This window comes from Momordica charantia, assembly GCF_013281855.1.
Source record: "Momordica charantia cultivar OHB3-1 chromosome 8 unlocalized genomic scaffold, Mcharantia_2.0 BLBB01000008.1, whole genome shotgun sequence".
Classification (NCBI taxonomy): Eukaryota; Viridiplantae; Streptophyta; class Magnoliopsida; order Cucurbitales; family Cucurbitaceae; genus Momordica; species Momordica charantia.
Window position 1 is genome coordinate 7,575,090 of NW_028275166.1, and position 24,208 is coordinate 7,599,297.

General features: G+C 31.8%; 3 protein-coding genes across 5 annotated transcripts; all 3 read right to left on the reverse strand.

Moving 5' to 3' along the window:
• Positions 1 to 931: 931 nt before the first annotated feature.
• On the reverse strand, positions 932 to 2,580 carry LOC111020994 (cinnamoyl-CoA reductase 1). Its single transcript, XM_088128070.1, has 4 exons — positions 2,170 to 2,580; positions 1,900 to 2,082; positions 1,371 to 1,723; positions 932 to 1,274 (listed from the first exon to the last, which is right to left on the reverse strand). Exons 1-4 carry the CDS (start codon positions 2,455 to 2,457, stop codon positions 1,109 to 1,111), a joined length of 990 nt encoding a protein of 329 aa, XP_087984196.1. The 5' UTR covers positions 2,458 to 2,580; the 3' UTR covers positions 932 to 1,108.
• A 4,700-nt stretch (positions 2,581 to 7,280) lies between these two features.
• Positions 7,281 to 9,034, reverse strand: LOC148209453 (cinnamoyl-CoA reductase 1-like). The gene is made up of 4 exons (XM_088128149.1): positions 8,655 to 9,034; positions 8,384 to 8,566; positions 7,891 to 8,243; positions 7,281 to 7,794 (listed from the first exon to the last, which is right to left on the reverse strand). The coding sequence occupies exons 1-4, from the start codon at positions 8,940 to 8,942 to the stop codon at positions 7,629 to 7,631; spliced, it is 990 nt and encodes a 329-aa protein (XP_087984275.1). The 5' UTR covers positions 8,943 to 9,034; the 3' UTR covers positions 7,281 to 7,628.
• A 9,992-nt stretch (positions 9,035 to 19,026) lies between these two features.
• Positions 19,027 to 23,820, reverse strand: LOC111020985 (cinnamoyl-CoA reductase 1). Of its 3 annotated transcripts, none has more exons than XM_088128006.1 (5): positions 23,570 to 23,820; positions 23,313 to 23,467; positions 22,241 to 22,417; positions 20,992 to 21,344; positions 19,027 to 19,471 (listed from the first exon to the last, which is right to left on the reverse strand). In XM_088128006.1, exons 1-5 carry the CDS (start codon positions 23,700 to 23,702, stop codon positions 19,297 to 19,299), a joined length of 993 nt encoding a protein of 330 aa, XP_087984132.1. In that variant the 5' UTR covers positions 23,703 to 23,820; the 3' UTR covers positions 19,027 to 19,296. The 3 variants fall into 3 exon arrangements, with proteins under 3 accessions (XP_087984132.1, XP_022153491.2, XP_087984133.1); XM_022297799.2 differs by having other exon boundaries at positions 22,241 to 22,423; positions 23,570 to 23,818; XM_088128007.1 differs by lacking the exon at positions 19,027 to 19,471 and having other exon boundaries at positions 20,988 to 21,344; positions 22,241 to 22,423; positions 23,570 to 23,819.
• Between the last annotated feature and the right edge of the window lie 388 nt (positions 23,821 to 24,208).

Consider the following 24,208-nt stretch of genomic DNA (forward strand, 5'->3'; position numbering starts at 1 on the left):
TTCTTTCGTGGGTATAATATTGGATCAACTGCTCAAGTCAAAAATGGCTAACACATTATTTCAAACACATTGTTTTTTTCTTTATTTGGTCAAAAAACACATCCTACCATTTGAATTTCGCATCATTTTCTTCGAAGCTTAGATTTTTTTAATTTTATTTTCATTTAATTATTTTCGAAGTAAAATTTAATCTTAAAATCTCATTTAAATTTAAATAAGCGATGAAATTGCATTATCACTTTTCAACACTTTGTAATTAAATATAGATATTCTTATAGTGGATGAGCACATATTTTAGTTGGCTTTGATTTTTGTGATGTATTTGGCATTTTTCTTTGGCCAAGTTTGAGTGTACGTTGAGTTTATTTTAATATTTATATATGTGATCGATCCAAAACTAATATTATTTTTATTGATTCGCTTTTAGGTAATTTTCTATTTTAGTTTAAGTGGGAAACGCCTAATTTCCACTATCTATTTAAGTTTAGACTTTATAATTTAATAAAATTAAAATGGACTAATTCAGTTGAGTCGTTAGAAGCTAAAAGTTTAAATCTTCAAATTTTTCCGTCACTTTGACTCGGATTGTATCACAAATTTTACTAGCAAATGTCCTTTCTTGAAAAAAAGATTAATTTATTTTATTATTTTATATTATTTCAAGTATGTGTAATTTTCTTAGAAGCCGCTGACCTTTCTATATCAATATCAGTACTTTTTACCAGAGATTTTAATTTAGAGATTTCCATTTCTAGAATTTTCCAACTTTCTTTTTTTTTGTTAGTACAACAAAACTGTCAATTATAGTTGAGTTATACTCGTCTAGACAATTCTCCAGACTATTTGATTGGAGCAATTCGAGAATTTCTATGTGCATTAATTCAGGAGGATTTCTTAGAAAATTTCTTGAATAGGTGAAAAAGAAGGTAAGTAGTCCAGAATTCATATGTGAAATTAAATATATAATTAACTAAAGAATTACAATAGCTTGAATTGCAATTGATATTTCTAAATTACAAATAAAACTTTGGCATATAAAATTTTCTAACAATGCCCAAAATATTGTCTCAAAAAAAAAAAAAAAGGGCAATGGGAAGCCATGGAGAGATCATTGTTGAAATTGGGAGGGAAGTGGAAGATGACCCTTCTCTTGGAGGCTCTTCACAGTTTCATAGATGCATTGTTTGATTGGTGTGAACTCCATTCCCAATGACTTGAGCTTCTCAACTGTGTATTTGTAAGGCTTTTTCTTGGGATTCACCTCATCAGAGCACCTATAACACAATTTCCTCCATTATCATCAAAATGCTTCTAACAGAGATTCAACCAGGTGACACAAAATTAAATTATGAGAGCTAAAAGAAACTTACTTGGTGGGAAGAGGATATTCAGGAAAGTACTTGGCCAGAATATCAACCAATTCTCCACGATGAAGCATGCTCTCAACACAAATATATCTGCCAGAGGCCGAGGGAGTTTCATAAACCAAAACGTGGGCCTTTGCCACATCTTTAACATCAACGTAGCCTTGAACTGCATTCACATATGTCTTTGCGGATCCAGTCAAATACTTCATTATATGAACCACACTTGCATTCACACCAGCTTGCAGCAGAGGTCCCAACACCAACATTGGATTCACCACCACTAGATCCAATCCTCTTTCTTCTGCCACTGCCCATGCTGCCTGCTCTGCAATTGTCTTTGCATAGCAATACCAATTCTGTACATAACATATATAGTTTCATGGTCAAATCAACTGGATTGTGCTAAAGGTTGTCTTATTATAATATAAGTGGACTATTTCTGAATCTAAGTTGGTTTGGAAATAGAATCTCATGAATATTAACAGTTTGACTTGTATTTTTCGAAGTTTATTCATAAAGGTTATTAGGTTACCTTGGTGTTTTTGCAAAACTCAAGGTCACTCCAACAAGACTCGTCCACCACCGTGTCGGGGCTCCGGTTGGGGTTCATGTATACGGTGCCAATCGATGACGTGAACACCACTCGTCGGACTTTTGCTTCAGCCGCTGCAGTCATGACGTTCTTAGTCCCAATTATGGCTTGCTCCACCTTTTCCTGAATGTCGAATGAAAAATTAAATTTTTCCGTAACCCATCAAATAAACTTTTTAGATTCGAGAAAAGGGATGGAATTTGTTCTTACGGGGTCATCGGTCACGGGAGACGCGGTGTGGAAAACGCCATCACAGCCCATAATGGCGGATTTGAGACTCTGAAAATCAAGAAGATCAGCACTGAACAAAGACAATCTGTCGTGAGCTCCTTCTAGATCCTTCAAATGAGCATTCTTCTCATCGTCTGGGTTTCTAACAGTTCCTCTAACAGTGTATCCCTTCTCAAGGAGGAGCTTCACCAGCCAAGAGGCGATGAAGCCGCCGGCGCCGGTGACGCACACAATCTGGCCTGAAACTACTGACGCGTCAACCGGCATGGTGAATATGAAACGGGTTTTATTTGATTTTGGGTTTGAGGAATTTGAAGAGGATTATTGAGATGCACAAAAACGAGTTGAGATTTCGGGTGCTTTTAAAGGAGAAGAATTCCACCTACCCATAGCTTTAAAAAGTGGCACATGTTCATTTAAATCTCACTAATTTAATTTGGCTCTTATATTTAATATATTTTGGGTCAAAGTTGGACTTCTCGAATCAAATCAAGCTTCCACGAATGTTCTCTCTATATCTTAATTATCTCATCATTTTGTAATTTTTATTTTACTTTATTTTTAGTACTGCGTGGTTAAGAATGGAAACTCACTACCTATTTGACATATATGTAAATTATCGTTGAACTATCTCGTTTTAATCGTGATAATTGATTAATGGTTTGCAATTCTACTATTATTTTAATTCTTAATTTAACTAATTTTGTAATTACTTGGAGTCACTTTAATTCCTGATATATCTTCGCAGGTATTTAAAAGATTTGAAGTAATAGATCAAGAATAAAATAAAATTGTATTTGGTTGATAATTTTTTTTCCATGTGAATATACCTTGACAGATCTATTTTTAAAAATTATTTTGAATTTTGTGATTGAAATATTAAAAATTCTATAAACAACATTTTTATTTTTCAGTGTTTTCAATATTATTAAAAATATTATAAACACATAAGTAAAATATTGTACTTTTTTTCTTCAGATTAATTCGAGCCTACCCCAACAATTATTAAAAAGGTTATTTAATTGAACATATTAACTAGTAACTTAACTAATCTAAAAATTTGCTCGTTTATCGTGTGACATGCTAGATATTTAATGGTTTGATTTTATAGATAGACGACGTGTTTTTTTTCTTTTTTTCCATTCCTTCCTTCCTACACACGTTTAAAATATAATTATATATCTTTTTAAAATATCAAATACAGCTGTAATTGATTATCCACTAATTTAAAAGTTTATTTTGTTTATGTAAATAATTATCGTTTCTATTATGTGTAATTTTCGTTTGTTATTATTATTATTATGATTATTTTTGAAACATTTTTTCATTCGTTATTATGGGTAGTTCATTCCTCTTTTTCAAAAAATATTATATGTAACTTGAAATTCATAGGCTCCATTGACCGAGCAGAAGGTGGAGTGTTGGTCGTTGTTTTGGGAAATTGTTCTCATTTACTTTTCGAACAAATTTGATATCGTTTAAATTTAAATCACGGTTAAAAACTTGAATAATTAAGGGGACGTTGGATAACGATTTCTATTTTAGTTATCGGTTCCTTCTATATTTTCTGGTTTTGATTTTTAGTTTTCTATTTTCGAAAAACAAAAACCATATATATTTGATAACTATTTTTTGTTTTTTTTTCTTGAAAAATAGAAAAACAAACTTGTTTGATATTTTGGTATTCTATTTGTTAAAAAGTTACGGGGATAAAAAGATGAAATAGGGTGGGATGACACCGCACCCACCCTCCCACAAAAAATTTTTAGTCATCTCCATCTCATTCCCTGATTCTTAGAATCGAGATCCTGATCGAGAAATCCTCATTTAGGACATTCGATCTAGTAATTTAATTTTAGTTATTTTCAGAATTTTTAAAATAAAAAGAATAATAATATATATAAATTATATCTATTTTGCTGAAAGCTAATTATTTACGGTCTAAATAATTAGTTTTTTAAAATATTTAATATTTTATTCTAAAATAGTTAACGAAATATATGTTAATTATTTAGAAAATAAAGTGGGATCGAGAAACATGAAGGGAAATGCATTATCTGTTCTTAGAGCGGTAACCTAATCCTGTAGAGATTCTTTTCCTCCATATCTAATATAGAGACATGAAAATAAAAATTTAGAGAGATAGAATGAAATTTTTTAAAGAGAAAGAATAGATTTAGAGGAAAAAAAGTAGTGAGAGAAAAGTTAAAACAAAATGAAAAGAGAGAGTAAAGTTGAGAGTAAAAGACAAATAACAAAAATTAAAAAGAGACAAAAATTCTAGTGAGACAAAAATTTGGACACAAAAAAGCTCAAGATAATATTTGTTAGAGAAAGAAATAATTAAAAGAAAAAAGGAAAAAAGAGCTATAATGAAAGAAAATTGAAAAAAAAGAGAGAGAAAAGTTCGAGATATATTTGTTAGAGAAAAAATAAATTAAAAAAATAAAAGAAAGTTATAAAAGCGAAATTTGAGATTGAGAAAAGTTTATAAAAATATTAAATTTTTAAAGAGAAAAAATTAGAATGACATGTTAATTAGAACAAAAATAAAGAAATCAAAATTTTGGAGATATAATAGATAGATAAAAAAATTTAGAGTGAGAAATAAATTTGTTTGACATAAATATGTCAAAAAACAAAAAAGAGAAAATTGATCATGAAAACAAAAAATAGATTTTGAAAAACCAAAATCTTCCTTTTGTAATTGACATATACCTCAAACAAAAAAGAGAAAATTGATCATGAAAACAAAAAATAGATTTTGAAAAACCAAAATCTTCCTTTTGTAATTGACATATACCTCAATCAAATCAAGAGGTTGTGAATTCGAATCCCTCCCTAATATATTGCATACGCAAATTAACACCCACCAAAAATAAGAAATGAAATGGTTATTCAAGAATAAGTTTGAAACACGAGAATAAAGTATTCGTTCTCCCGTGATAGTAATATATCCATATTGGATATCCTTAGTTTTGTTCATTAATATTTCCATGGTATGTAATAACTATATATTTTTTTAAATTATTAGAATGAGGTTGACATTATGGTCTTTTAATAAATTTAAATTGCATGTTTTTTTGGGAGTATAACATGCAGAGAGGGGATTTGAACTTAGAACCTTTAAGTTTGAGGTATATATATCAATTATCGTTGAACTAGACTTGTTTTGTCAAATTTAACTTGCGTGTTTAGCACACATACTCGGCTAAATTTGACCTGGAGTCCAACAAAAAAATTTATATATATTCTGACTAATCTCTCATCAGCCTTTTAAAATATGAATTGCTTCACTTGGTCTTCTTGGATGATTAAAAAAATTCAAGCCCTCTCTCCCTTCAAAATTTGAATGGACCCAGAGAAATTTTTTATTCATTTGGATTTGGTTTTCAATTCATGCATGGATATGGAGTAACGGTTAGAAAATAGAGTCAAAATACTGAGGATTTAGCTACATCATCAGCCGCCTTGGATGGAGAGGACAGCACGGCAGCGCGGTTGCAAAGGCAAAATCAATGGTTGCTCCAAGTTTGCATCACCGTCACTGTCTAAGGCCCTAAGCCATCCAAGTTACTTTTTGGAAACAAAGATCTCAAAGATCTTTTCTAGTTGCAACGATATTTTCATATGAAGCCTAAGTAGATATTATTGTGGTATTTAGAAGTTAAATAGTCATTGTTATGTATTTGAGAGTCTTGTAGGAGAGTGAAAGTCTTATTATAATTATTGGTGCAGTATTCCACCGAGTACCGCAGGTCGGTTATAAACTAACTAGAACGAATTGTCGAGGTGCAACGTTTAAGACAGTAGGACTTGCACGAGTAACAAACACTCCAACGTTCAAGTTAATGTGAGCATGAACTGTGTCAAGTCGTTCTTGGGGCAGAATAGCGTACCTGGAATATGGGGTGGATTGTCCCTTTTATAGGCCGGCGGAAGGGACAAAGTAGTTGGAGCCGTTGCAACCGGCATTTACGGTTGTCGGGCTAGCCCCCCAGGTTGGTGGTCAGACCTGAGGTCGGTGAAGCTTTATCATCCTTCTTAGATCGATGGTGATCAGGTTGGCAAATAGGGATAGTCCGACTTTACCTCTTTGATGACTCCAAACTGAGCATAAACGTCCACATGTCGCTACTTAATTTTACCTCCAACAATAATGTTTACGTATCATACGAGCAACGCCCACGATTTTTCCCAAAATTGTTGACGCGTGGATGATGTGATGAAAATAGTTTAATTTGGGTTTGAGCTAGGTTTGAAAAAGAGGCTCTTAATATTGAATAATTGGGTCAATAAACTACCATGGCTTTCACACGTATGAAACTTCCACACCAGACTTTCCTCTCTTTGTTTTATATAATAGTGAAACACCGTGTTAATATAATTTTATCTCAACTTGATGATGGTGGTTGGAATTAGTACTTTTTTTAATCAACTGTTAAGTGGGTAAGATATATTAGAGGACAAAGCCTATTAAAGGGTATTTAATTGAACATATTAATTATTGTGGTGTCGTGAGCTAGATGTTCAGGGATAAAATATAGTCCTACAAAAATGTGTCTACACTCCTAGGGACAAATTCATGTTGGGTCAGGGTCACATGCCCCCAAGTATAATATAGTTTGAATATTTAATCAATAATGAAGTTTTGGTCTGTTGGCTATTGGCAACTCCATTAATATAGATCCTCTGCATAATACTAAGTTCGAGGGCATCGTGCCCTAATTTAGTCGCCGCTCTCAGGGAGCATATAGTCATAATTGATTCTCCCCAATTTTACTTTCTTCTTCAATTTTATCTTCGAAATTTCTGTATCGTTTATTGATTACTCTTTACATTATATGTAACCATCGGTTATTGTTTTGGAAATTGGATAGATTCACTAGTTTATTTTCAACTTAACACATGGATATCAAACTATTTTTTCTTATTTCCTATTCTAAAATTTTCTTTTCTTTAAATCACACGTTTTTACCTAATTGTTGTGCTCTTTGTTTTGCGTACACATTTGTCTCCTCTGTCTACCAGAACCATAGTCAAATACCATTTTGGCCAATAAAGTAATTAACCCTATATGAAATATAATATTAATAGACACCCAAATAAATTATTCCCTTTAATTTGATTTTTTGTTTCAAGTCATGCTATGGGGTCATGAGACCACCCTGCTCTAGAATTGTAATTTAACTAAAGAATAACATGCACTGAATTATATAATATTTCTAAATTACACAGGAAGTTTTTGATATGTCAACTTAAACATAGTTCAATTGATTTAGATATCTATTTTGAATCGAGAGGTCGTGAGTTTGAATCTCCACCCTTAATGTTGTACCGAAAAAAGTAATAAGCTTTAGGATATAAATTTTTTTTTGGATATATGTATATAAAAGTCGAGAGGAAGCCATGGGAAAGAGAGGAAGCCATGGGAAAGATTATTGTTGAAGTTGGGAGGGAAGTGGAAGATGACCCTTCTCTTGGAGGCTCTTCACAGTTTCATAGATGCATTGTTTGATTGGTGTGAACTCCATTCCCAATGACTTGAGCTTCTCAACAGTGTATTTGTAAGGCTTTTTCTTGGGATTCACCTCATCAGAGCACCTATAACACAATTTCCTCCATTATCATCAAAATGCTTCTAACAGAGATTCAACCAGGTGACACAAAATTAAATTATGAGAGCTAAAAGAAACTTACTTGGTGGGAAGAGGATATTCAGGAAAGTACTTGGCCAGAATATCAACCAATTCTCCACGATGAAGCATGCTCTCAACACAAATATATCTGCCAGAGGCCGAGGGAGTTTCATAAACCAAAACGTGGGCCTTTGCCACATCCTTAACATCAACGTAGCCTTGAACTGCATTCACATATGTCTTTGCAGATCCAGTCAAATACTTCATTATATGAACCACACTTGCGTTCACACCAGCTTGCAGCAGAGGTCCCAACACCAACATTGGATTCACCACTACTAAATCCAATCTTCTTTCTTCTGCCACTGCCCATGCTGCCTGCTCTGCAATTGTCTTTGCATAGCAATACCAATTCTGTACATAACATATATAGTTTTATGGTCAAATGGCCTGTACTTATTGTAATATAAGTGAGCTATTTCTTCGTCTCAATTGGTTTTGAGATAATCTGACCTGTATTTTTTGAAGTTAATTATTGAGGGTTATTATGTTACCTTGGTGTTCTTGCAAAACTCAAGGTCACTCCAACAAGACTCGTCCACCACCGTATCGGGACTCCGGTTGGGGTTCATGTATACGGTGCCGATCGATGACGTGAACACCACCCGTCGGACTTTTGCTTCGGCTGCTGCAGTCATGACGTTCTTAGTCCCAATTATGGCTTGTTCCACCTTTTCCTGAATGTGGAATGAAAAATTAAATTTTTCCATAACCCATCAACTTAGATTTTTTAGATTCGAGAAAAGGGATGAAATTAGTTCTTACCGGGTCATCGGTCACCGGAGACGCGGTGTGGAAAACGCCATCACAGCCCATAATGGCCGATTTGAGACTCTCAAAATCAAGAAGATCAGCACTGAACAAAGACAATCTGTCGTGAGCTCCTTCTAGATCCTTCAAATGAGCATTCTTCTCATCGTCTGGGTTTCTAACAGTTCCTCTAACAGTGTATCCCTTCTCAAGGAGGAGCTTCACCAGCCAAGAGGCAATGAAGCCGCCGGCGCCGGTGACGCACACAATCTGGCCGGAAACTGGTGACGTGTCAACCGGCATGGTGTTGTAGAAAAGGGTTAATTATTACTTATTAGTTTGTTTGGGGGTTGAAGAGAGAGATTGAAGATATGGATGCAGAGAAATGAGTGGCGATTTGGGTGGTTTTTATAGGGAGTAACAAATTAAAACTCACCTACCACAACTTTAAAAAAGAGGAAACAAAATTGCACATTTCTTAAAAGGGTTTATTGGGGTTTGCCAATATTATTTGAATATTTGGGTCAAAAGTAAGACCCACGATGCTTCACCGAAGATGCCTGCCTGTAGCTGCTCTCTCTCTCTCTCTCTCGGAATAATTTCTCATCAATTTGATATATGGTACTTGTTTATCTTTTATTTTATCATTTAAAAAATTTAGCTTTTCTTTTTTTTCCTTAAAACTTTTAACTCTTTTATAATATAATTTATGTAATTTTAGTTTTATGATTTAAATGTTTAAATCTATCGGCCTAAAAAGCACTCAACCCAACTGTAGTCCATCACCCAAAATGTCAAATTCGAATTTTACAGACTTGAATATAATTTAATTGATTAAAAGATAATTTTTTGTAAAGTTACATCGATTCTCAATTCTTCACTTTACTCATCGTTGATGAATTAAAAAAGAAAAACAACTCACACCGATAATTTTACTCAATCAAACCTAACTATAAATCTTTAAAAATAAAAAGTAACAAGGGAAGGTTTAGATCCTATTTTAGTCTCTAAAGTCTATGGTCTCTTATATTTAAGTAAAAAGATTTTGCCAACTTGATATAATTCTAACTAGTTAAGGTAGCTAATAGATCGTAAATTCAAATTTCTACCTCTACAATACAATAAAGGAAAAAAAATAAATTTAGTTCATTAACTTTTAAAATATCTATTTTAATTAATTTGCCATCATCATCTAATGTTCTACTACCCATGGCTCAAACTCAAACAAGTCCATTCAAACATTTATCTCTGAAAAATTTATTTCTCACCCTAAATTTTTTTTATTTCTAAATTTCTTCCTATAAACTTTATTTTTCTCTCTTCAAATTTTCATATTTTGAATATTTATTATTATTTGTCTCTCTTCAAATTTTTATGTATTTTTGTTTTTTTTAACAAACTAGTTTCATTTCTTTTTCTAAAATTTTAATATTTTTCCTAACTTTTTCTCTCTAAAATTTCATCTTTTATAACTTTTCTTTCTGTCCGTAATCTATTTTTTCTTCTGAAAATTTTATTTTATTTTTTCCTTCAATTTTCTTTTACGGTAACTTTTATTTATGTTTGTATTTATTTATTTTCTCTAAAAATTATATTTTGAATCTTGTTTATATCTCTAAATTTATTTCCACTGTAATTTTTCTCTTTCTTTATAATTTCTTTTTTTTAACATATCTTTTCCTCCCGACTTTACTTTTTTTCTCTAAAATTTTTCACTTTTTGTCTTTAACTTTTCTTTCACTATTTTTTTCTAAATCTTTTTATTTATCTCTAAAATTTATCTTCCAAAGGTTGATTTACATTTATCTAAATTTGTATTTTCATGTCTGTACATTAGAGGGTGACAAAAATTTCAGCACGGTTGTGTCCCAAAAAATAGGAAATGCATATCCTGACCCCGTCCCCGATTCTATTTTTTAAATAATTAATATATATTTATTGCACTTTTTTATACTTAAATTCTAAAAATAATTAAAAACAATAATAAAACCGATAATTTTTCTCGAGAATATCTCTCGGACCCAAGAATGAGGTGGAGACAGAGACTGAAAATTTTCACGACCACAAGAATGGGGGAGAGCATCCTCACTCGCACCCACACCATTGTCATCTCTACTCTACATCAAAATTTTCTCTCTCTAATATATATTTCAATTTTCTAACTTTTTAAAAACAAAAAATTAAAAATGGTTACCAAATATGTTTTGGTTTTTTATTTTTTAAAAATAGAAAACCAAAAACTAAAAACAAGATAAACCACTGTCAAAACCTAAAATGACGATGAAACGGACCTAAGGAATTTTTAACGGTCAGCAGTTTTCATTTGACAAAGACGACAACCTAGAAGTTGCCGAAGAACACGACAACAACAAATTGGGCCCAATTTGCTAAGTCATCGATGATATAAAAAGGAGTCAATTTTAGCAGCCTCTATAAATAATAATAATGCCTGATTAAAAAAAAACCTAAATAAATATCATATAAGTTCATTTCTATTTTTAATCTCTCCTACTTCTTCTTTAAAGTTTCATTATTGGTTTTTGTTTTCAATTAGAGTTTGCAGGCCTTTCTATATTTTTATTTTTTTTTAAATCCAACATGTGACAAGGTTTTTTTTTTTAAAGCAAGTGACAAGTTTATTTATAGTTGTGGTGGATAGACTTTAATTATGTGATATTTTGTTCGAATAACTTGAGAATCTAATAAATTATTTAGGGTGGAAAGTATAAATTCGAGTACTTTAAGATATATTTAATTTTGCAAGAGAGCAAGAGCAAGGTTAAGGTAGAAGTGTTTAAAAAATTCGATGATTCGAAAAGGTCTTTTGGTTGGGTTGTCCTATAAACTAATTTAGATTAGATTGGGTTCAAATAAATAAAAAACTCTATGAATTGAATTAGTTCACAGGTTGGTTTGAAGTAAGTTTGAGTTGGTTAAACTAATTGGAATGTATTATTAATTTAAACCCATTTTTTTTACACGGATATATTTATTTTAATTTTATTTCATTACATAATTCTTTACAACAACTTCTAAACATAACTTTTAAGTTTTTTAAGTGTAATTTTTCACCAATATTGTTGAAATACAACACTAACTATCTAGAAGCTTCTTGGAGTCTCTACATATTTCTCTTATGGGTAATAGTTAGTCAACTAGATTGTTCTTGAAGATTGTAAATAAATATCTAAAGAAAATGATCTAGAAATATCTTAGACTTTCCCTTAGGTTCCAAAGGATTCTAGCACTACAACAAATCAGAGTTTTAATGTCGGACAAAAAAAAATACGGAGGAAATGATGACGGACACAAAAACTTGAGGAAACCAGGACGGACCAGTTAAAAAGGGCGTTAAAATAAAATAAAAATAAAAATAAAAATTTTAATGACGGGCCAAGCCCGACATTAAAGATTACCCAATTTTTAAACCTAACTCTAGTTTTCACCCAAAAAAAATATCTGCCTCCCAGCTCCATAGTCTTCGTGGAAGGGTGCACGAACGGCAGTGGGAGCGACGGAGAACTCCGACGATGACCTCCATCTCTTCGATCGATGGCGACGTTCATCTCTTCAAGCGCAACACCTTCATCCCTCCGAGCGACATTCAGTTTGGTCCCTATATTTTTCCATATTTTTCTCCTTCCTCTCGATCTTCTTTTCTCTGTTTTCTCTATTTTTATTTTTAGATCATCTGCTGGAAAAAAGGACGAGAAGACGGGAAGCTCATTTTCCTTTCGATTTCCCCTGCTTTAATATGACTTTCTACTATATCTATGCTCGATCTCATCTACGATTGCGATTTTCTTTTCTTGTTTGTTTTTTGGACGATTTATAATCTAAATGAACTTTTATTCTTTCGTGAATTTGTGCAAGAGAGGGATCTTGATGCTTTGAGGATCTTAGAAGGAGAGTCCCTTATTGTTCTTCTCAGGCTATGAACCACCGGTTGAAAGCCCTAAATATCAAGTACCCACTCCCCTATTTCTTGAGGATAAATGTTTGTTAACTTGCTAATTTTGTTGATTAACTATTGCATACTTGAGTAACTTGATTGTGATCATTGGGATACACGAAACTTAGTTGAACGGTGAACTTCACAATAGAATGGTGTTTTTGCTGTTTGCACTCCGCCATGGACTCCACAATGGTAAGTTAGAGTGTTCGTTTCAATTACTATTAGTGTGGTACTCGCATTATTTCTTTAATAGCCACAATAAGTTTCAATTACTATTAGTGTGGTACTCGCATTATTTCTTTAATAGCCACGATAAAGGAAGTTAGTACATATAATTTTCTTCTCAACTGGAACTTTTCTTATTCTTGATGTTTACATAACTCACACTCGGTAGTGCATATTCTCCTTCCCCCATTTCATTTTTGGACGCTTTCGTCCTTTTATATTGCTTTTGTCTTCTGAGTTATTCGAATTTATATCCTCCCCTCTGATTTTCCCCTTCTCGGTATTGGACAAATTGGACTAATTGTACTCCTCGTATTTATGGTTTTGTTTGAATTTCTGTGATGTTTTTTCCTCATGGTTTGGTTTTCTGTTGAATGATTTGAGTATCTGCTCATCTGGGTTGCTTTTGTTTTGAGAGAATTCTATGGCATTTGGTTATTTCTGATTGTACTCTTTATGTATCTCTAGTTTCTTTAGCTGCAATACTTTGTTGGTCTTTTTGTTTATAATAACTTATTGTTATGTGAATGGATGTTTGGTTATGGAACCATAATTCTTGCATGAGTTGGTGTATTTGGTATTTTTGAAAGAAAATTAAGTTATATTTAAAATTGGACTTGAGTGAGTGCATTCCTGAGATGAGATTTTAAAAAGCATATTATCTGGAAATTTATTGTTTCTAGTTTTGGCCTTGATTCTATAAGAATGAGAAAGTTGGAATAGAGTAACTCTTGGTATTCTAATAAATGGAAAATATGCACTTCTAAGAATGAGCTAGAGCGCCTAGGCGTTATAGAAGAAAAAGGTGGGTTGCTAGAAGTAGACTTCCCCTCGGGACAAAATTCTTGCTTAAATTCCCAACGACCTTCTACTTAGCCTTGTGCTATATAGCTAGCTATTGAACGTAGAAGTTGGAGGATGAGATATCTTCTCTCTTTATTTTTTATATTTTTATTAAAGGAGGATGAGATATCTGGTTAAGAAAATAGGTCGTAGATTTAGAGATTCCATAATGTTTTGACTTGTTGGTATTATGAAAGTGCCAACTTTCATTGAGTTATTTTAACTTATTGTTTTCAAATTCATAAGTTCTATTTTTTTTTTTACACACTTGTGTTTGTTTCTTCCGAACATTTTGTCTTGTTAAACTAAAATGTAATTCTCCTAATGCAATGAAATTTGTTATGCAAATGAATCATTGTTTTTCTTAACATCTTTTGGTTACACGTTCCTTTTCTTTTGAAATGAATCCAAAATTTTCAATCATTAGGGTTCCTGTTATATGGTCATCTTTAAACTTTCATATATTAGAATCATATTGCCTCTATTATGAAGTATGCTCTCATCTCGATGTATTTTGTGTTGCATTGTATTGTTAAACATCCTATAAGCATGAAAGTGGTAATGGTCACGAGCCATATTACAGTTTGGAACGAGAAGAAGAAGAAGATTTGATTGAACGCCATGGTGAACGAATAACTGGATCTATCAGCCAAAGAAAAAAAGTTAACTCATTCTTGTACTCTTTTTAGTTATCCAAAAAAGAAAAATGAACTTGCACACTTTTTGTGATTTGGTTGGCTATTCAATTCTCTGTGTGGAGACAAATTATGGACATTTATGTTTGCAGAATTATCTACTATTTGATGAAGATATTGGGTCGAAAATCTTTCAAAGCCAAAGAGCTGAGGTATTTTTCCTTTAGTTTATAATTGAAATGAAATCTATACTCACTCTTGTATCTTCATTTACCTCTTTTAAATTTTAATTTTCTCTCCCTTTTTGTAGAACTGCTTTTCTCGCTGAGGATGGTTTATTTGACATGATTCGTACATCATCTTGCAATAAAGCTCTTCCAAGACAAGAAAAACTCACAGAGAAAGTACAATCAGTACAAGCAAAGAGTAAGTTTGCCTACTTATCTGATTGGAATACTGATGACACTAGGATTGTTGTTGTCAAACTTTTTAGGTGCCAATATTTCTGTTTGGGTTATTGTTGTTAGGTTGCAAATTGTTTATGCAATCATTTTCTTAAACTTCATCAAATTTTCATTGAAATCTTTTTAGTAACTCATAATTATTTTATTTTTCAAATCTTCTAGATGTAGTGTGTCCTCGTCAAGAGGGGTCTATAGAGTGTCGATACTACGTGCAAAAATATATACCGAGGAAAGGTGCAGAACTCTATTACTCCAATAAATGAACTTGTACATATTATTATCTATCTTTATGTGTTTATATATTGTATTTATTCTTATATTCAGATTATCTTTCTTTTTTTGTAGTTTAACAGAAAAAATGCATATCAACAAGAAGAAATTGACGAGGTTCGAATAGAATGGGCAACTTTTGTAAGAAGATTTGTGTAGGCCTACTTATGGATTCACTCATTTTGTTCATTTGATGTAAGTATTTGGGTCGGGTTACTTTATGTAGTTGTATTAGTATAATGGAAATACTTTGTGTTTATATTATTGTTGAATTGTTGTTGTTTCTGTAGTAGTATTAGTAGAATGAAAATACTTTTTTTGTTTATATTAGTGTTGGATGGTTGTTGAATGCACATTTGTGGAGGAATGGTGGTCTTATTCGTTTTTTTTTTATAGAAAGATGTTAAATATATATGGATGTTTATATGAAGTGTTGAATTGTTGCTGAGTGTAATTTTTTTTAGGAATATATGAGTGGTTGACCCATTAATTTTTAAATATGGAAGTTTATACAGAAGTGTTGGATTGTTTTGTTTATAATATATAGAAGTCTGGATTCTTATGCTGAATGTAGTTTTGTTAGAGGGACGGGCGGTCCCATTTGTTCTTGTATGGAAGGGTGTTAATATAGAAGTGTTTGTTTTCTTTATAACCATGCTAGTTTTGAGTTATTCTAAAAGTGGAGAGGTTATGTTGAAATTTGTACTTTTGATTATTGTGTGATTATTTGTGTTTTGAGTCTAAGGTTAGTTTTTGAGTTAAGTTTTATAATAGATATTGTTTTATAATGAATGAATGTGTTAAAAGTTTTAGTTGCATATTGAGATAATATCATAGGTTTGAAAGAAATATATATAGTTGGTTAGCCATGTCTGGGCAACCAAATATTTTTTTAATTAATTTATTCACAAAATAATGATGGTCAATGCCTGTCACGAAATATAGTCATTCCATGACGAACAGACGATGGCGTACAAACAATGACGCACATACAATGTTGGTTGTCACCCGTCATGGTTATCATTTCATGACGGGCATGTCCGTCATGAAAAACGCTATACATGACGGGCGCTGCCCGACCTTAAAATAGTCCTTTCATGACGGCCATGTCCGGATGGAAAGAGAATATACATGACGGGTAATACCCGACCTTAAAACTGTCCGACATGAAAGGGAAACAAGGACACTCGTATAGATGTCGGTCAGTGACCGACATGGTTATTATTTAATGACGGGCAATGCCCGTCATGAAAAGGCAAATTTGTTGTAGTGTAGAGAAATCTTTTGGATAAGAATAAATAAAGAAAGATCTAGTAAGATTTGAGAGGAGCCTAGAAAGTTCTTTTTGCTTCGGCTCCAAGGATCTTTCTCCTATAAATAGGAGAGATGTCCATGTGAATCAAGTGAAAGTGTGAAGAGGGTGAATCAAGAGAAGTGAGTGAAGAAGGAGAGGAAAGTTAGAGAGTGTGAGAGAGTCTTCCATCAAGAGTGTTCATATTTCTACTTTCCTAATAAAAGTATCTTTCTTCGAGCGATTGTCTCTTTCCTATTATGCTAATTCATTCAACACTTCGTATCAGAATTGCGCTAATTAATTCAACAAATATAAATAAACATTGACTTACGGATCTTGATTTAATGTTAAAAGTATGTAAATTATAAATGCTTAAGATATTAACATTTACTTTTTTTTTTGTTATGCATTATTTTGAATGAGGTGATCTGAATAACTCGAATCAACCCAACTCAAATATTGTACGGTTAGGTTCATTATTTAATAAAAATTGTTTGGGTTGAATAAATTTACAAGTTGAATAATTGGGTTCGGTCCTAGTACCTTATCCCAACCCAGCCTATGAAACACCCCTCAACTAAAGGGTTAATCTTGTTTTAGTTGAATTTTTATTACTTCTTTTATATCAAGTGCAACCATGTAACCAGAACGAAGCGACATATATCTTCAACCAAGAGATTGTGATCTCCAACCTCCACATATTGTCCTAAAAAAAGTGCAACCATGTATAAAATTGTCTTTTTTAATTTCTTTTTCTCTACACTAATTGCAAAGATGTCTTAGGAAACTTTTAGTGGGGTGAATAAAATTTTTCAAAATATAAAGATCAAAAGTGCTACTAAATTTAGGGAATTAATCTCCTTCCACTAAGACACCTTGTTACTTCTTAAGAATTAGAGGTTCGATCATTCGGTTGTACTAAAAAACAATAGTTTGATTCCATTTCATTATTGCTTAGATCTCCATCTTCCTCGTGTCAAATGCCACATCATACTTTGATTAACGGATAGATTGAAAATTAAAAAAAAATATTTAGGATTGTGATGATTGAAAATTAACATAAAAGTATCATTAGTAAATTTTAACTTTTATACACAAAATAGTGGGGACTTCAAGGAATATCTTTTGGCTTTCCTTGATTTTGAACTCGCTCCCCGCTAGAGAATGAATGTTGAAAACTCTTCGATGACATGTTTTTTTGAGTGCACAATTATTTCTTAGCAGTGTTTGTTTGGTACCGAGCTCTTTGAGGGCCTTTCTTTATCCATTCATGCTAAAAGGTAGTAAGTGGAGTCAGGCACAAAGTGATCCTCGACTGTTGAAAGAAGCCTTGTTCGATCTCCTCTTGAAGTGGTGACTCACCTGCAACATAAGTTTTTCAAACCTAAGTTCATTCCACTTCCACTTGACGAAGGCAAAAAGAAAGATATCTAATACGACAGTTTTTCGAGAATATAGAGAATGATACGATCATCTAGCCTTGGTCCTCATCATCTTATTCTTAAAATGCATGGATATGGGGACAATGTGCATACCCCAGGTATATGGACATAAATGTCGAAAGGGCTGTCGACCCTAGGATTTCAAAAAAAAGAAATAAAAAATTTATCATAACAACCCCCCCCCCCCCTCCCCCATTTAATTTTTATTTAAATTCACCTACCCCATCATTATTGATCAACCCCATATATTATATAAATATATCCAAGTGTGGAACGTAGTTTTGTAATAACTTTGACATGTTGGTTAGTTAGACGACTTTCAAACACGAAGTTCCACTTTCGAGTAAAATCGCATGATTGAATTAAAAAAGAAATGTGTTGATGACGTTAATATGACATAAAGATGTACGGAGTATTGATTTTAAACTTATAGAAATACTAATTTATAAATAGTTCATATGAATGAATGAAATTCCAAGTGAAGTTTATAACATCCGAAAAAAATAAAATAAAGCTTAGATTTTGTCAAAAAAGAAAATGCTTAGGTTAGTAAATTTATTTTTCTATGTGGAATATAGTTTTATTTAACCTCAAGTAATTTCATTTGACTTATTACAAAGATAAGTAAAGAAATTTATATATAAATAGAGTAATTTGGGAACATTTGGTAGTTGGTTACTCTCTCTTTTTTAGATTAAATTGTTTTGTATTAATCTCTTTTTTGTGTAATATATAGTTTTAATCTTTTTCTTTATAAAATGTTAGCTAGATTTACAAAATTAGAAGTCATTTGCAAAAGAAACAAAAAAAACAAAACAGAGACGAAACAAAACAAAATTAGAAGTCTATTTAATGATGATTTTATTTTTTATATTTTGAAACCATGCTTGTTCACCATTATTTTTAATCTACAAAAAAAGTGAAAAAAAAAACAACAGTCGTTAATTAGTAAACAAGTTTAATTTTTTAGAAACATGAAATAAAAAACAAAAAAAAAAAAATCACTTTTTTGCCTCTAATTTTTAAAAGTTAGCTAAGATTCCTAGAATCCTTCTTAAAACTTATACAAATTTGTAGACCATTTATGATTCCAAATTCGATAGACTTAATTTCATGTGATGATATGAATGTCATGTAAAGTTTCTACTCAATATGCTAAACGTTTTTATACAAATGTGAGACATACAAAAATGAAATATTTTTTTAAGCATATATAAATATACTCAGGAGTGACTTTAACTTGCACATGACTCAAGTAATTAAAGCATATAATTAATATATATATATATATATCATGGACCAAAAGGTCTTGTCCCACATATTGTTAAATCAAAAAAAGGGTAAAAGTTAACTAAAATATATATAAGACTTAAACTTATATATATGGACTATGCCTCGATGGATCGAGATAGAGAGTTTAAACTAAATACATATATGAGATGAGATGGGAATATCTTAAGGATCTATAGACTAATTAATTTAAAATACACATTTGGATTACATTTAAGGGTAATAAGTATGTAATTAAGTTAATTGGCTTCAGAGTGAAGCTTGGTTGGAAGTGGAAGATGGCCCTTCTCTTGAAGGCTCTTCACAGTTTCATAAATGCATTGCTTCACAGGTTTGAATTCCATCCCCAATTCCTTAAGCTTTTTCACACTGAATTTGTAGGGCTTTTTCTTGGGGTTCACCTCGTCGGAGCACCTACCACATTAACCATTGATCTCAAACACTAATTTCAATTTATTTATAAAAGCAAAAAAAAGGGTCAAACATATATATGAAAGCACTAAAACAAAATGCTTAAAATTCAATGTCTCTAATGGCTATAATTGTACAACTACATCCAACCATTTGACCCTTTCCAATTATGTATGCTCAATCGTTTTCTATAGCCACAAAATAACAAGTTTTATCCTTGATGGTTTGATTCCATTATGTTGAAGGCACGTCCCTATCATAATTTGTTTGGTAGATTTCTAGAATGGTGTCTCACAATTTCAAAAATAAATTTTGAGATTAGTTGAGAGATGAGTACGGTATCAACTTTGACATTACAATAAGTATTCACATCAAGTTTCGAGTTTTTATTTTTTAATTAAAAAAATATTATTTGTTTATTTTCATAATTATGTTTTTAGAATTCCAAATATATATATTTAAAAATTAGAAAAAATGATATAAGCAAGCTTTCTCATGTTTAGGTACATTTAAAACTAATTTACATGATTTAGAAAATAAATAGGAGTTGAACTAGAACTAGAGATTTTCTGTTCATTTGATATAGACATCATTTTGGAATCTTGGGAGATAGGTTTTATTGAAAGTCACTATCTATCCAACCTAAAAATGGAAAAATATTGCTTAATTATATATATATATATATATATATATATATATATTTTGGGGGGTAGTTGAGTTGCACCAAGAAGTCATACTTGGTAACATTTTACCAAACACATGACCAAAGCCAAAAGAAATTCTACATCCCTTTGCCTACTTTTTATGGGTCAACTAAAACCTGAAAATTGATCCTATGTTTTGATTGCAAAGCTCTAGTTTTCATTTTAGCTCCTTTTTATAATTTGATCCAACATTTTTTTTCTGTTCAATATTAATCAAATTAATTTGGCAAAATTACAAAAAAAAAAAAAAAAAAAACCCTCTCAACTTTGCCCTTTGTTTCAAAAATAATCTCTACCATTTCAAATATTTCAATACTACCATTGATCACTTTCCTTTAAAAAAAAAAAAACATTGACCTTTCATAAACATTTCAAAATAAGCAAACATCCATTAATATTTTGAATGGAAAATTAATAACGTGGCAATAATTAACATGTAAACTTGTGACGGTCTACCCAATTTTACCCTGAAAATTTATTTCTTTTCCTTGTCAATAGAGTTTACTTCTCTATTGTCCATCCAATTTAAATAGCTTCTTCCACATTTTCTCTCTTTTCAATTCAATCCACTATCACGTCAACTTTTTCCATTCAAACCTTAAACAAATATTTGCTTAAATGGTATTTTTGAAGATGATGATAAAAAGGTCAAGAGTTGTATTGAAATGTTGAAATGATAGAGGTACAAACCAAGTTCGTGGAATATATTTTATTTCTTTCTGTAAATTTAACCCTAGAAATAACTATTCAAAACAAATACACGAATTTGAAAAAAATAAAAAATAAAAGTAGAGAGATAAGTAAGAGATTTAAACTTACTTGGTGGGAATGGGATACTCAGGAAAGAACTTAGCCAAAATTTCAACAAGCTCTCCACGATGAAGCATAGTTTCAGCACAAATATATCGACCATAGGCCGAGGTTGTCTCATACACCAAAACATGAGCCTTTGCAACATCCTTAACATCAACATAACCTTGTACTGCATTTGCATATGTCTTGGCAGAACCTGTCAAGTACTTCATTATATGAACAACACTTGCATTTACTGTCTCTTGCAACAGTGGCCCCAGCACCAACATCGGATTCACTGCCACCAAATCCACCCCTTTCTCCTTCGCCATCGCCCACGCTGTCTGCTCTGCCACTGTTTTTGCATAGCAATACCAATTCTGTATGTGTGCATATGTCTTAATTATATGCTCTTTTATGTGTGTATAAAGTTAGAGTCAAAACACAATAAAGATACCAAAACAAGCATAAATCAGCGATAAAAAGTTTGTCAATTCGATCGTCCACTCCACATATTGTACTTAATAAAAGGTGAAAATATATATAAAAGTACTCACTATAATTGGATCCAACCTCACTTTACTTTTTCTACTCAAGAAAAAAAAATTGGCTTTAACTTTTTGGTGGTTCAATTGAATATAAATGACGAGGATATATATAAATGACATCACTTTACTTTTTCTATTCGAGGAAAACAAATCACTTGACTTAATTTGGTGATACAATTGAATATATAAATTATGACGACAATATATATGGGTGACATCATTTTACTTTTTCAATTCAAGAAAAACAAATGATTTAAGTACCTTTGGATGATGACTATTTGGTTTTTGATTTTGTGTTTTTAAAAATTAGATTTACAACCACGGGTTCTACTATGTATTCCTTTGTATTGTTATTAACTTTTAGAAAACATTTCAAAATCTAAACTAGATTAAAAAAATAGTTTCCAAAAACTTGTTTTTCATTTTAAATTTTGGTTTAGAATTCAAATAGAGAAAAGGTTAAAAACATATCGAAAAAATAAGCATAATTTTTAGATGTTAAAAATGAAGTTGTTGTCAAAGACGATTTCAATGGAAATAAATGATCACAATAAGATATGGTTTTTACTCATAAATAGTACGAGGAAATTCTCCTATTTAAACTCGATAATAAACTAAATCAACAACTTTATAAAACACAAAAATGAAAAGAAAAGGGAAAATTCAAAAACAACAGATTATGTAAATTTGAGAAAGTGCCAAAAGTTAAGATGGTATACGTTACTTACGTTGGTGTTCTTGCAAAATTCAAGGTCACTCCAACAAGATTCATCTACCACCGTTTCAGGGCTCCGGTTAGGGTTCATGTGTACCGTTCCGATCGACGACGTGAACACCACCCGTCGTACCTTCGCCTCTGCTGCAGCCATTATGACGTTCTTCGTCCCGATTATTGCCTGCTCCACCTTTTCCTATCAATCCAAAGAATTAAATCACCACTAAATTCAAAAGTTTAAGTCAATAGATTATAGAGATCCAACCGTTGACTATCAAAATCAATTAAGAAGGAAATGACATTACAGGTCAAACACAAGTAAAGGAATGATTGTACCTGGTTCAACACAAGGGACCTACCCAATTTAAACCATAGGTTAAAATGTGTATAATAATTTATTTATAATACTCTTAGAAATCCCCTGCTTAAAGATTAGCACAATACCAAAGAAATGTAGATACCATATTAAATTATTAAGCTTAAATAGGCAAGTTTAATATATATAATCAATCATTTGTTCATACCCTTGACTATCTATGTGTTAGAATATGAATAAATAATTAAGGTTATATCCGATAACATTCCTATTTCTTGTTTCTCGTTTTCAATTTTTTTAAGAAATCTTTTTTTCTATAAACATTGTCACAGTTATATAAAAAATTTTAAAACAACAAAAATAAGTTTCTTTTTTCTTGTTCCCATTTCCAATTTATTTCAAAACATAAATAAAAAGTCATACTTGAATTAGTAGAGGTGGAAATCATGTCATGCATTTTTCTTCCTTACCAATAAAGAAACAGAACGTTACTAAACGGGTCCTAAATATACAGTAATTTATAAACAATTTTTAAGTTCGATGATGATTTAATATGGTACCAAAACCAGTCTCACGTTAATAGAGAAGAAGAGTGATCCATGGTATATAGATGAATCTTCCATTATTTGGTGCAACAAAAAACAAAGTCAGATTATGTCCAAAATAGACAATATTAGTGAAAATAGTTGGGTACAACCAACGTAAAGTTTAAGTTTTTAGGTTCAACCAGAGAGTTCGACGTAAAAGAAAGACGAGTCAGTTAAGTTACCGGGTCATCGGTCACCGGAGAAGCGGTGTGGAAAACACCATCGCAGCCGATAATGGCAGCTTTGAGGCTCTCAAAATCAAGAAGATCAGCGCCGTACAAAGTCAATCTTTCCTTGGCTCCATCCAACTCCTTCAAATGAGCATTCTTCCGATCATCTGAATAAACAAACAAACAAAAAAAAAAATGAACAAATTGGACAAAATGATATGTTATATATAAAACAGTAATTAAATTTAATTAATTAAGCGATGGAGGACCTGGGTTTCTGACAGTGCCTCTGACAGTGTAACCCTTTTGGAGGAGGAGCTTCACGAGCCAGGAGGCAATGAAGCCGCCGGCGCCGGTGACGCAGACAGTTTGGCCGGAAGCTACGGCGGCGGCGAGTGGCATGGCTAGATCAGATTTTGAACGGTGGGAAATAAATTAAATGTGAGGGAAGAGTTATGAAAGTGGGTGGGAAGAAGGGAAACTGAGGAGCCAAATGTAAGGTAGAATGGAATACACAACAAATGAGTAAGCATTTTGGTTTGTTTTTATAAGGAAAAACAAGACAACTCTTGCTACTTACTAGAACTAATCTCTCTCTTACACCTACTACCCATTTATTTCATCATTTTATTCTTCTTTTTTTCTTTTCTTTGTTGACTTTTTCTTTTAATTTTTCCAAAGTGATGGGTGTGATTTACGCTGTGAATCCCTCTAATCGAAGCTTGTTACCTAAATTGAGACCTAAATTGAGGAATACAACGACCAGTAAAATTTTAGAACTGAAGAGACCAAAATAAATTTGAAAACAATGGATTCAATGAAAACAAAAAATTGTGTGTTTAGTAATATATTTGTAAACTAGAGGTAGTTACAAACTAAATATTTAGTTTAATCTAAATTTATATTAA

What these genes read in the sequence shown, in the direction of transcription:
- LOC111020994 (XM_088128070.1), bottom strand. Translation starts at nt 2,457, where the DNA reads ATGCCGGTTGACGCGTCAGTAGTTTCAGGCCAGATTGTGTGCGTCACC. An exon ending in CTCCCGTGACCGATGACCCC is followed by an intron (nt 2,083 to 2,169) that starts GTAAGAACAAAT and finishes TTCGACATTCAG; the next exon opens with GAAAAGGTGGAGCAAGCCAT. An exon ending in GAATATCCTCTTCCCACCAA is followed by an intron (nt 1,275 to 1,370) that starts GTAAGTTTCTTT and finishes ATTGTGTTATAG; the next exon opens with GTGCTCTGATGAGGTGAATC.
- LOC148209453 (XM_088128149.1), bottom strand. Translation starts at nt 8,942, where the DNA reads ATGCCGGTTGACACGTCACCAGTTTCCGGCCAGATTGTGTGCGTCACC. An exon ending in AGTTTTGCAAGAACACCAAG is followed by an intron (nt 8,244 to 8,383) that starts GTAACATAATAA and finishes TGTTATGTACAG; the next exon opens with AATTGGTATTGCTATGCAAA. An exon ending in GAATATCCTCTTCCCACCAA is followed by an intron (nt 7,795 to 7,890) that starts GTAAGTTTCTTT and finishes ATTGTGTTATAG; the next exon opens with GTGCTCTGATGAGGTGAATC.
- LOC111020985 (XM_022297799.2), bottom strand. Translation starts at nt 23,702, where the DNA reads ATGCCACTCGCCGCCGCCGTAGCTTCCGGCCAAACTGTCTGCGTCACC. An exon ending in CTCCGGTGACCGATGACCCG is followed by an intron (nt 22,424 to 23,312) that starts GTAACTTAACTG and finishes TTGGATTGATAG; the next exon opens with GAAAAGGTGGAGCAGGCAAT. An exon ending in AATTTTGCAAGAACACCAAC is followed by an intron (nt 21,345 to 22,240) that starts GTAAGTAACGTA and finishes GCACACATACAG; the next exon opens with AATTGGTATTGCTATGCAAA.